Below are 12852 nucleotides of genomic sequence, written 5' to 3' on the forward strand. Positions count from 1 at the left end.
AGAGGCAGGGCTGGGGAGGGACAGGGCTGAAAGGACAGGGGCTGGAGCAGGACAGAGGAATGAGGCAAAAGGGTGAACAGAAGTGGAGAGCTTATGCACTTCTCAGCTGGGACCGAGGGACGGAGACATAGAAGCATCGAGGGAGCAGGGGCAGCGACTCAGGTGTTAGGGCGGGGACCAGGGGCAGGAAAAGGGTATTGGTAAAGGCTGGGAGCCAGGGGCAGAAGCTGGGGCGGGAATACAGGAGCAGGGACAAGGCAAGGGCAGGAACCCGGACGCAAACAAAGGGCAGGCAGCAGAGCCCAGCACGCAGCCCTTGTCCCCGCAGCGGCAGCACCGCACACCGGCGCGCAGAGCGAGGAGCGGGAGAAACGGACGGCGACGGCGAAGGAGGAGGCGGCAGAGGAGGAGGAGGCAGAGGAGGAGGGGAGGGACCATCCCCTCCCTCCCACCTCGACACCGGGGGAAATAAATTATTCCCAGCCCTCGCACTCCTAGCTCCGTGCCCCGCACCCCGGCAGCGGCAGGCGGGGACGGCACAGACTTCGGCGGGTGCGGAGGGGCCGCCCCTGTCCGCGCTACGCTCAGCTCCTCGCCCGGCGCCCGCCTCCCCACGAACTCCCGCGGGCCGCGGCGGGGGACAGCGCCCGCCCCGTCCCGTGCGGAGCGGAGCGGAGCGGCGGCCCCGCCGTGCCCTGGATGCCCCAGCGGCGCCGGCGGCAGCAGCATGGAGAGGCGGCGGGGCGTCCCTGGGGGCTGGCCCTGCCTGCTGGCCGCCCTGGGTGCCCTGCTGGCGGCAGGCCGGGCGGCCGCTCCCCGTGCCCGCTTCTCTCCCTTCTTCTTCCTCTGCACCCACCACGGCGAGCTGGAGGGCGACGGCGAGCAGGGCGAGGTGCTCATCGCCCTCCACATCGCGGGCAGTCCCGCCGCCTACGTGCCCGGCCAGGAGTACCACGGTAGGTGCAGGCTCCTGCCGTACCCGGCGCTGCGCGTCCCCTGGCCACGGGTAGGCGAGCAGCCGCCCAGTCCCGCAGCCGCGCAGGGGAAGGGCGGGGTGAATGGGCACCCGGGACGGGGAAACCATGTGCCGTGCTCCGGGTCACCTGCCCCGACGAAGGGCTCCTCGGGGCGCCCCGACTGTGCGACACCTAGTCTTCACCTGCCCCAGGCCTGGGGACGGCCTCCACCACCCCCGTCGCAGCGCTGCTTCGACCTGCGCGGCTCCGGCGAGGCGCACCCCAGAGCCAGAGTAAATTGAGAGTCCTCTCTCTTTAACTGGCATAGGGTCGATTCCAGCACCTCTTAAGTTGCTAGAATGCAGTCCCTTTCCCACTTTAATGTCTTTCGGACCCGGCTCGCACCGAGCTTATCACCCGTCTTGTGGTGCCGCAGCTTGTGGCTGCCACTCGCGGGCCATCGAGATGTGTCCCCGCAAGGAGCACAGAGCCAGCTTTGGCCGGGGCAGCCAGCCTGCGGCACCCCGCGGAGGGGATATAGCAGCCACGGGCGAGAACGGTGGGTCAGGCATTCACAGGTGGCTTTGAACGAACGTGCCCAGAATTAAAAAATAAACCTGCTGTGGTAAACGCCCAGGCTGAGGAGAGTAACCAGAGTAGGCAAAGTTGTTCGCACAAAGTAAGGTCTTTAGTAATATATTGGGTGAGAGGTATCCCAGGGCTGACCATGGCCTCGCAGGCGGGTCGGCTTCTGTGGAAAACTGCTTTCAGCTGCAGAATACCCCTTGTAAGCCAGCTGCTGTTTTGTTCAATCGCCTTATCACCATTTCTCTGTCCAGAAACTTTCATGTGTGATACCTTTTTTTAGTTCATAACCGAGAAAGACTGCTTAAAGGTATATCCGCTAACCCTTCCTCTTTGTGTCTGCCTGAGGTTTTGCGATGCTACATAGTAACACCTAATTCTGTAGTAAGCAATAAAAAGTCAGGAAAAAAACCCAAAAATATTTATTTAAAACACCTTGCTCAGAAACAGAAAATTTTACTGCAGATGGAGTTAAAATCCTGACTTTTATGTATTCCAGCTCAGAATTCAAGTTTTAGGTGAATAATTGAATCACTATGTGAAGATTCTGACTGATTTTTTTTTTTTTTAACTGTAAAGACAGCAAAAAGAAAAACCCAAACCACATCAAGTATTTATTTTCACATGATCTTAAGGGGTCCTGAAGTTTTTGTCTATGTAGAACCTTTAACAATACAATGTTGCCAAATTAATAGGAAACTTTTGTTTATAAAATATCGGTGTTCTTTTTAACAAACCACGTATGTAAATTACACGACTGCACCAGATGATTTTTTGTCTTAGAGATCCGTATCTTCTGTCCCACAGTGCACGTTCAGATCCGTTAAATTGTGTTTAGCCTGCTAAACAATACATGTGCAGGGAGGAAAAAGAAGCTGAAATTTCCATCTTTCCCAACTTTAAGTGCTAGGTTTTCTAAAATATGGTTCAGCCACGTAAAGAACAGAAGCACCCCCTCGCCCCGCTGCGGTTCTGTTTTCCAGTCCCCAGACGATGCCTAAACCCCGTTACAGGGGAGAGGGGGTTGTGGCTGGTGGGGAGCTCTGCGGGAAGGACTGGGTCGGGGGGCTGAGGAGAGGGTAGTCCGGGTGAGGATCAAGGGGTGAGGTGTTTCTCCGAGACTGCTCTTCTGCCTCTGGCGTCTAAAACTAGTGTTTGAATTTTAAAATACCAGCCTGCCGAGAGCCGCTCCAGATGCGCGTTAGCTTTCAGGTAGCCGAGAGTGGGGTTTCCGCCGCTGATTCTCATCCGACAGAGTAAAACGCGACGGCTTTTAATATACGTCTTTGCATCAGTTTTTTTTTGGCTGCCTTTTCTCCTGGAGCCCCGGTAGCTTTTTTGGGGCCCCTGCTGTCCCTGTGCTCCGGCTGCGCGCCGCTGTCCCGGCCCTGCGCGCTCCCGCTCTGCCTCTGCGCGCCCCCGAGCACCCTGCACACTCACCCACAGCTGCGACCCGGCGCGCTGTATAAAGTGGTGGCTGCTGCACCTTCCCCGCTGGTTCTGCTGGTCCTGTTGCTCGGCTGAATTCGTAGAGCGGTTGCACTTTTCCTCGAGAGCCGGCGGTGTTGGTGCGGCTCAGCTGCAGCATCTTTCTCTCAGGGGCCGACATCTGCCCCCGGGGCTGCCATCGGGCTGTGCAGGGTACTCTTCAAAGCCTCAGCGTCAAGAAAGCGTAAAGAAATTAGGCACGTTCTAAGGGTCATACTAGTAATTCTCACAAACACAGAGGAAACTCCACAGACTGAACTTGAAAACTATGTTTACACACCACAAGGCATAGGGACAGCGCAGGGTGAACCAGCTCCCATCACCTCTCTTTGCTTTCAGTGGCGATTTTTTCAGTCCTGTTCACGGGTTACACACACACCTGTGCTGAAACAAGGCAAGAAGCACTGTCTGTTTGCTATCTACAGTGCAGCCGACATACGCTTGAGCTAAGCACTCACTTGCTCAGATATTTTGAACTCATTTGAATATTTTAAAATATACAATTATCAGTGTTAAATATAGCACAAGGAAAAAAAAACCCCACAAACCACACATCTAAGTATGTAATCTGAAGAAATAATTTGAAGCAATCTGGGCTTTTGTCTAGTGTAGTTTAATGTTCCTGAAAAATGCAAGTCTGCACTGGCTAAGCATTTATCATTTCAAAATTGAACTTTAAAGATGGTCTTGTGGGGACACAGAGGTGGAGCTCTAAGTTGCAGTACAAAAGCACAAGAGAAAAGGAGGTTTACATATGCATAATACAAATTCACCTGCTCGGAGAGCATGTAAAAATACACTGACTGCAAGTTCCAGTGAGGCCCCATTTTACACTCACTGCTCCATCACACAAGAGAGACAGGTGACAGCAGCATCCAAGAGCATCAAGTGTTTGGTGCAAAAGACACTTGGTTGGGAACCAGGTGAGCACAGGACCTTCTGCAAGTGGCTTCTCTGACACACTGAACCTGCACTTCATTCCCTCATGCGTTTGAATTTCATAAGTAAAATGAAGACAATAATATTCCTGATTTTGCACAGTTAAATTAGATACTTTGTGATTTAGCACTTCTCCCCATACCCTTAAAAATACTCCACAGTTGGCCCTCTTCCTGCAATCAGTAAATATTTTAAAATGCACTCACTGACTGAATAAGACTAGAGTTATGCTGCATATAAATATGCTCTTTTGTATATAGGACAGACCTGATAAATCAGTAAACAATTTTATTACCTTTGGCAGACTTTTATTCCTTGAATGAGCTTATTTCAAATTTAATTAAGCCCTTGAGCTGGCAAAGCACTTAAGCACTGGCTCAAATGCAAACTGACAAAGTGTGCACTGGTTTAACGTAGGCACCTGTTCAGCTTCCCTCCAGCCAAGTGGTGGTCGCGTGTTTGCAGAGCTGCATCAGGGCCCACTTGGCTTGGTCATAGCTTTGCTGGTAGACAGCAGTGATCCTGTTTTGTTTTTCTCCTGGGCTTTCCACTGTAATGTACAGAGCAGAACACAATTTCTTCAGGGGAAAAAAAGCAACGACACTATACATTGAAAATTTGTATACAAAGTCTTTTGGGTTTCTTTGTAATCTGCAGTCAATTTTGATTGCACATGTCAATGTGCCTTCGGTGCTGAGAGCATGTGCTGTGATTTACAGGCAGATAAGTACATTGGAAATGTATGCAGAAAAGAGGATAAACTTGATTGAACACTGAGTCTTCACTGCCCTTAATCACAGAAACCTAGAAATGAACAGTCAGATTTGTAGTGTTTAAAACATACAAATGGATTACCTTTGCACTCTATTTTTTCTCATCCCTGTTTGTTGTCACTGCAAACAAAGCATTTTTCCCAAGGTTTCAAATTTAGATCTTTTAGGAACTTTGAACTGTTTTCCCATGATTGATGTTAAAACACATCATTCTACCCTTAAAATAGTTTTCTTTAATGAGACTTGAGTTTCTATTTCACTCTTCATTGTTCTTTTTTCCACCCAGAATGTATTAACCTTCAGTCCCCAAATGTTATCAGTTTCCATCAATGACTGTTACTATTCTTAGATAGGCTGTATATTGTCTGAACCCAGTGCTTTGATAGGCTGTAAAAAAGTTCTCAACTATTTTAAGAGGTAGTTATGCACTCTTTCAGCACAGATTAAAACTTGTTTAAAGTCTGGCCTATTCCATCTTTGTTATTAATCGTTGTATTTAAGAAATACAGATAGTGACCTTATACCTGTTTTCATTTTGGTTACTTACATTTCCGGTACCTACTCGGTCTGGTGGGCATTTTCATTGCAAATTATTATTGTTCAGAAGATTTAAAAAAATAATTTAAAAAAATATATAAATATTGGAGTCTGAAGTGAGGGAGGGGAAGAAAAAAAAAACAACCTTAGGAGTAAGCAGTGATACTGTGGTATAAGCAGGAATATAGTTGAGTTATAGATACTTTCTCTGTCAGTTGTGGCAAAGGGTAGAAAGTTTTAAGTGAGCCAGTAGAAGTAAAGAGTGCACAGGAGGTGAGGTCAGTAATAGCTCATTGGTAATAAAGAACAGATTTTGGCCCATGATTTCCAGCATCAGCCTGAGAAGGATGTCAACTTCTTGATTTTTTTGCAGGGTATTCCCCTCAAATGCTTCCATTCATCCACTTACACCTTCTTCTGATCTTTGGAACAGTGAAGGCTTCCATCACTTTTTTGTTTTAAATTAAAGAGATGTGTGGAAATGTTTGGCCATGGGAGTCTAGTTAGCTCCAGGAATTTTTCTGTAATTTTTAAGGGACACTTAGATTAAAAATATGAGGCTGGCAATACGGAGCAAGGGAGAAGGAGTTCTTGAGAATGGGCAAGAACCTTGTTTTTCAAGTCTCTTCTTTGAGGCCCCAGGCAATATTTTGCAGATGCATAAGGGTTTCAAAATAAAAATTTCATCTGGGGTCAACGTTTACAAAAAATGTCCTCATTCCCCAAAGCCCCCAGAGTGCACTGGCACTGCTCTGATGTATTTAGGGTTTTTCTTGCATAAACTGAAATTTGCAAGAGCAAGGCTGATTTCTGAATACCTTGGCTTTTTCTTTACGTGGACAGTTTGAATTTGTCATATCTGAGCTTAGTGAGTGAATGTGACTTCCTAAAACTTGATGTTGGCCAATGGATTGTCTATATTCCTGAAGCTCTTGTCTGGCTCCAGGGTTCATGTGGTGTGTCTTTGCAAATTTTATAAAGTTGTGCTTTTAAGGTATCTTGACCAGAAACCAATGAATGCCAACCATAACAGAAAAAGGTAGGCAAGGTCACAGCTGACAGCCTCTTCCAAACCATGTTTCGTTAGGGAATATGTTAAATTTTAACGGGTTTAGCTGTCATTGTTCTAATTCATGGGCCAAATCAGTGGTCAGCAGATGGTACAGCCAAAGATGTGGTTAGACATGGGATTGATGAAAGGCTGTAGAAGTTCCACAAAGGCCTAAATGAGCCTTTCTTGCAAATTTGCTGAAGAGATGTAATCTCTGGTTAAATCCTTTCTCCCTTCATCAAGCCACTGCTCCCCCCTGCAAAGGAGACTTGATTGCCCCAAATAGCAGAAATCAAAGTCAGCACGACATGCCAGCATGACCCACATTTGTCAGGTGACATCTGACAGTAGAACAGAAACAGCATTGTGGGTACTATGGGTCTGCATGAGGCATGTCTGTATACATTAAAAAAAGTGATCTCTGCCTCAGTGAGTTCAGTGACTGAGGCTCAGAGCTCCCTGTGAGAGCTGGCATGTGTGAGTAGACCTTTCCCACAGTGTGTCACCCAGAATTGAAGTCAAGGAAGAAAGGAAGCCCATAAAAGGTGAAAGGGTACAAAATTCTGTTTCAGTGGAGGTTTTACATGTATTTTCTGCTTTCCAAGTTTAAAGGACAGATTTTTTTACTATGTATAATTTATCTGTGGAAATCATTGCTGAAAGCTGTCCATACTAGCAGCTTTTAATTAGAAAGTTAAACCAAATATTTTTCTTATAGAGAATTTATAGTTGTAAATAAATATGAATAAGTATGTACAAACCAAGATATAAACATGCTTCTCCAATATTTCCCGCATTGATTATTCCACCCAACCCACACTGGTTCATTAGGTAGAAAGGGGTGAGACTGTCAGACTGAGAGCATTTCTCATTTTCCTTATTGTTCCCTTGATCTGTATTTTTGAAGGCAAAGTACTGCAGTACTTTTTGAAGGTGCAATACAGTATTTGCTGCCCAGGGAGGTAGTGGAGTCACCATCACTGGAAGTGTCTAGAAAGAGACTGGATGAGGCACTTGGTGCCATGGTTTAGTTGATTAGATGGTGTTGGGTGATAGGTTGGACTTGATGATCTTGAAGGTCTTTTCCAACCTGGTCAATTCTGTATTCGGTATTCACACTGACTGGTTGAAGCACCATTTTCAATCTGGTAATAGCTGTGGTGATACAACTGAGAGGGATTCAGATGCAGCTTTCATTTGTGTTGTGTCTCAAGCCCTACAGTTGTGGTTTAGGTTTGCCATGAGTGTTTGCTGCATGGTGAGGGAAGGAAATGGCACTGTCTTACCTCTGAGAATAAGCAACCTTTCAGACAGGCCCTTGTTAAGAGAATTTCAATAGTCTCTGATGAGAGGTTCAGTCTTTTTAACATGCTTCCTTTCTTTGTGTTAACATTTCCTCCCTTTTCATCAGGCATGAAAGGTGTACAGAGTGAAAATATGTATCTTGAATGTTTGTGTAATTCACACTTTTCCCTCCATACTTCTGACTAGCCTCTGGGATAAACATGGGACAAACTCTGACAGTGCAACTTTCAACATCTGCTAAAGCCCAAGCATAAACTGCTTGTGAAAAAGACCCTCCCAGTTTGTCAGATGATGCCTTCTTCTTAGCCAGGTTGTCTTTGTTTCCCTGCCCCCTCCCAGGTCAATCCTGGAAAATTAAAGTCATAGCACATGTCACAGTTTGTGTGGCATGGGCTAGGTTGTGCCAACAGATGGTGATGCCCATCCCTGGTCCATGCCTGTGGGACTTTCTCCCAGGTGGTGCCCATGGGTGACTTTTTTGTTTGTTTTAATGTATCTCTCACTAGAGCATTTGCCTTCAAGAAGGCAATCTCAGAGTGGTTGTGTGTGCTGCTTGGAGCAGGAAAACCAGGGTTTGTGAGGGGTACTAGGGTTTGTGCCTGTTTATTCCACAGCCTGGAACCAGGCATTACCTTTATCCTTCTGCAGCTGCAGAGGTCCTAGCTAGGGCATCTGTCGAGAAAGCATCCAACAGCCAGGCACAGGGCCACAGGCTTCCTGCCATCACCTCCTGCAACCATCCGGAGCAGCTGATGCCTCCTGAGCACAGCAGTGCTTCCGGAGCAGCTGGTTTAAGCTTAGATTCAGGCAGAGGCACCTGTGGACTTGTGCATCATCTCACCACCTCAAGCATCACCTGTGTCACTCCAGACTTCCTTTGCTGTAGATGTTGGCTATTCACTCTTGTCCTGCTGCTGTCAGCATGGCTTTCTGTTTAGGAAGACTTTTTGGTGTATGTGGGTTTTGAACACTGGTGGCCATCTTGACAAGACTGCTCTCCCTCCACTCCAGTGGGATCCCTGGTCTTCCAGGGGAATAAGGACATCCCTGATTGCTCCCTTGTAATGTTTCCTCGTGACTCCTTATAGGCAATGCCTGCATGAATATCTCAGTCTAGACAGAAAGAGGTATCTGGGGGAAGAATGGTCTGTGAAAGTTGCAGGGGAGCAAGGGTGGAGTTCAGGCACTCCTGCAAAGGTTTTTATTGCAAAGCAGAGGGTGTTTTCCACAGTCTTTTCAAGGTCCCTCTTGCCACATTTTTTTCATCCTGGAAACAAAACAGGAGGCTGTTCCTGCTCCTCTCTTCTTTCATATTAATATTAGTTGCAAGAATTTCACAAGCATCTCCTCAGAGGGGAAATCAGTGGTGCTTTTCCAGCCCACACCTGCTGAAGTTCAACCTGCAAGAGCCCTGAGTGACAGCAGGTGACAAATCCACCTCCCTTCAGGTGCAAGCTTGAACATGAGTTTTAAAAAACTTCCTTTCTTTCAGACTCCTATATTGATGCAGGTTTCTCTTCAAATTGTGTAAGTGCTTCAGTGCTGTGTCCAAGCGCTTCCTCACTTTCCCGTGTCCTCAGGGTGACAAACACCACATGGGGTATGCTGCAGGACTGGTGCTTCCCACAGACCTTTTCTGAAGGGATGTCTTGTCCCACTCCCTGAGAGGGTGGTGATGCGCCAACCTGAAGGTCAACCTGTCCCCACCTACTGGCTGAAGGGCCAAGAGTCAGCAAGGGAGCACATCAGATGTATGGTGGCCCATCATGTCTCCAGCTGTCCCCTCCTCTTCTGCTGTGCCTGCTCAGGGGAGGAAGCAGCTCCAGAAGACAGTTCAGAGAATTTGATAGCGATACCTGGAGTAAAGTTTGGTTTAGGTTTGGTGGATGAGAAATCCTTCTGAGTGTAGGGGCTCACTAGATGTTGTGAAACCATGTGTAAAACTATTGCTGTGTCTCCTGAAGCAGAAGCCTGAGAACATGCAGGGCGGTCTATGGCTTCTGCCTTTGGTTTTGCAAGATACATCATAGGTGGAATTGGCAGTGCCCTTGCTCTTCTTCAGCAGGGTGAGCAGATGAATCATCAGAGATCAGGCTGAAGATCTGTGTACCTTTCCTTGAATGGCATGTACTCATATGTATGCGTCTCTGTGGCTTCTTGTTTTCATACACATTGGGCTGAGGTGATCAAGTTATAAACCAGGCAGAGCTGAAATGCAAAGAATAGAATAGAATAGAATAGAATAGAATAGAATAGAATAGAATAGAATAGAATAGAATAGAATAGAATAGAATAGAATAGAATAGAATAGAATTAACCAGGTTGGAAAAGAACTTTGAGATCATCAAATCCAACCCATCACCCAACACCATCTAATCAACTAAACCATGGCACCAAGTGCCTCATCCAGTTTCTTCCTAAACACCTCCAGTGATGGTGACTCCACCACCTCCCTGGGCAGCCCATTCCAATGGCCAATCACTCTTTCTGTGAAGAACTTCTTCCTATCATCCAGCCTAAACTTCCGAAGAGCTCTTGCACTATGCTTAGCAAAATTATGATCGTCTCAGACTAGCCAGAGCTATTTATTCCACCCCATGTCTGCTTGAAGAGTAGTTTTGTAAACACATGGGTATGATGTGACAGAGCTGTAAGACAAGAAGAGGGTCTGCCTGACAACCCCAGTTCCAGCTGTGACTGTGTCTCCTACTGTCTGCTTATCATTCCTTGCTGCCGTGGGTGAACGGACACTGGCACACCTTCCTTTGTCCCATTCCAGTATCTGGCTGTCATGTGTTTGTACACAGAGTGATCCAGATGGTGAAAAACACACAGTGTAGAGGGCCTCACTGTTTCCTTCCTTCCACCCCTCGCCTCACTGTTTCCTTCCTTCCACCCCTCCAATGTAATTTTCAACAGTGCAGTCAGATGATCAGAAGCTGGAGAAGCAGAAAAACCCCAGTCCGTACAGAGAAGTCCATCAAGCAAGCTCCCTTTCATGCACAGGCACATATCTGGGAGCAAATGCTATTTTGTACTCCTTATCCTGCTGCATCACATTTGGCTCATCATTTCTGGCTCATCCCAACTTGGCTTTGAAGGGATTTGTGTGTTGATTGTCCATGGGTAGTGTATGTACAATGCTCCATAGGGATGTATGGGGAGATCATGAAAGTTGATGGTCTGTCCTTGTGCTGTGCCCATCATAACAGACAGGAGGGAAGGAAAAAAGAGAGAGCGTACAACACTCCCTTGCCAGAAGAGTTAGAGAAATCTGGCAATATTCTGCTCTATATGGCTGAGAGGTAATTTGTGGTCACAGTATTCAACATGTCTGATAAAATATTCATAAATGAGTTAGAAAGGACACAGAAAATAATTTTTCCTGTATAGGTTTCCTGTTCTTTTTCAGAGGAATACCTCCTGGTAGAACTGGATCTGCCCATATGAGTCTTGTGTGAGGGAGCTGTTCCATCCTAGAAATGAAAGCGATGAGTAGGTGATCTGAAAACAGCAGCACGACCCTCTGTGGCCTCTCTTCGTGTCAGGCCCTGGGATGTGAGAAGTCATTTATCACGTCATGGGGCTTGGCAGAGTCTCTGCCATTTGCCTTCCACTTTTCCCACTGTTCTCCAGGACAATACAATAGATAGGAAAGAACAAGAAATATAGATAATATTTATCTTTCTGGCTAAACAGGCTGTGGTTTCCAGGACACAATAACCTTTCAGTGTTCCTATCTTGCAGGGAAAATGCATTGCTAGAAAAAAACAACCTTCTGTCCAGAATTAGACACATTCATCTGGACACTGGTTGAAATGATTATTGATTCCAAAAAAGTGCAGAGAGAAACAAAACAGCCCAACTGATCTTTAGATCCTGGTTTTAAAAAGTGCTGCCCAGCTTTGCAGGGCAGCAGTTTGTGGGGATGTCAGGTACCAAAATTAAATATCATAAAGAGCTGCAAAAAAAAAAAAAATATTCCTAGTATGTTTGAAGAAAGGCCCTCTGGCTAAACTCCAGTGGTAAGCATTTTTGTAGAGTAATTCTGACTCTGGTCCAAAGACTGTAGCTTTCAGAATCTCATACTGATTAGTACAAATATCAGATACCTCTAGTAAATGTTTTCATTCTTTCCAATTATTATCATTGATTTGCTGATGACTAATACCTCATCAGATAGGTTTTCAAGTTGATAGGATTCTTGCATGCAGTGCAGGACTTTAGAACTGATTCAACCAAAATTGCTATATTTGTAGTAATTTCATTTAATTGTGGTTTCATGAAGGGTGAAAACTGACAATGTATTTGGGGCAAAAAAAAAAGGTAAATGGAAAATGGGGGGGGAGGGGGAGAAGGGAAGCATTTGAAATAACTTGCTTATATTTTCAAAAGAAAGTTTTTATTTTTGTTCTGGAAAAGTATCTCAATTGTGAAACTTACTGTGGAAAAGAAAAACAAAGTCGCCTCATAATCAGAAAACAAAATGAAGCCTTTCTGCTTGAACAAGATTCTTTATCTAATTCTTTTGGGTTCATTGAAGATTTTCATATTGACCTAACTGATATTTTATTTTGTGTGTGTGTGCTAAACCTCTCAGTACTTCTTTTATGTTACCCAATCTGATCTCTTTTTCTGTCTTTTTCTTTTCATTTTGGTCGCTGAACCAAAACTTGAGCAGTTCTACTTCTGACAAGTTGACCATTTAATTTCCGGCCACTGAACAGATCTGATTCAGAGAAGTCACCCCCACCACTCTCCTTGCATTTGTTCCCAAAATAAATTACAGAAGAATAATTTGCTCTTTGAGGTACTGAAGTGCCTTTGGTAGCAACACTGACATTTCCAAGGTAACAGACTCCTATTTTTCTACAATGATACCTGTGATTGCTATGTGGCTTCTGATGCATAGTCTGACCACAGCTGCCTTTACATATAGTCAGTGTTTAGTGTTCTTTTTAAACAAAAATATTTTCCCTTATTCAGTGTTCAGTAAAAAAGGTGGAATACATCTATCGCGTGTCTCCTTCTGGATGCCTACAATTAAAGGATACTTTTTCTTCCAAACTTGAAAATCTGCTGTAGCTCATCAATAGAATTTGGATTCATTTAACTAGAAAATTAGGTCTTTGTGTCCTTAAAATTGTATTTTTTCCCAAGGAATAATATTTACAGGGTTGTCAACCTCAAACCATCATTGATTGCTCAGAGCAGGTGT

At 45.6% G+C, this 12852-nt stretch overlaps 1 protein-coding gene across 2 annotated transcripts in view; it reads left to right on the forward strand.

Annotated features, from left to right (window-relative positions):
- The first annotated feature begins 385 nt into the window (after positions 1-385).
- Positions 386-12852, forward strand: part of RELN (reelin) — a 277932-nt gene continuing 265465 nt past the window's right edge. Inside the window, exon 1 of one of the 2 annotated variants that reach the window (XM_054178701.1) lies at positions 386-956. In XM_054178701.1, the coding sequence (XP_054034676.1) occupies positions 728-956 (229 nt within the window). In that variant the 5' untranslated portion in view covers positions 386-727. The remainder of the gene's footprint in view (positions 957-12852) is intronic. The other variant, XM_054178702.1, reaches the window with a different exon arrangement.

This window comes from Dryobates pubescens, chromosome Z, assembly GCF_014839835.1.
Source record: "Dryobates pubescens isolate bDryPub1 chromosome Z, bDryPub1.pri, whole genome shotgun sequence".
NCBI lineage: Eukaryota > Metazoa > Chordata > Aves > Piciformes > Picidae > Dryobates > Dryobates pubescens.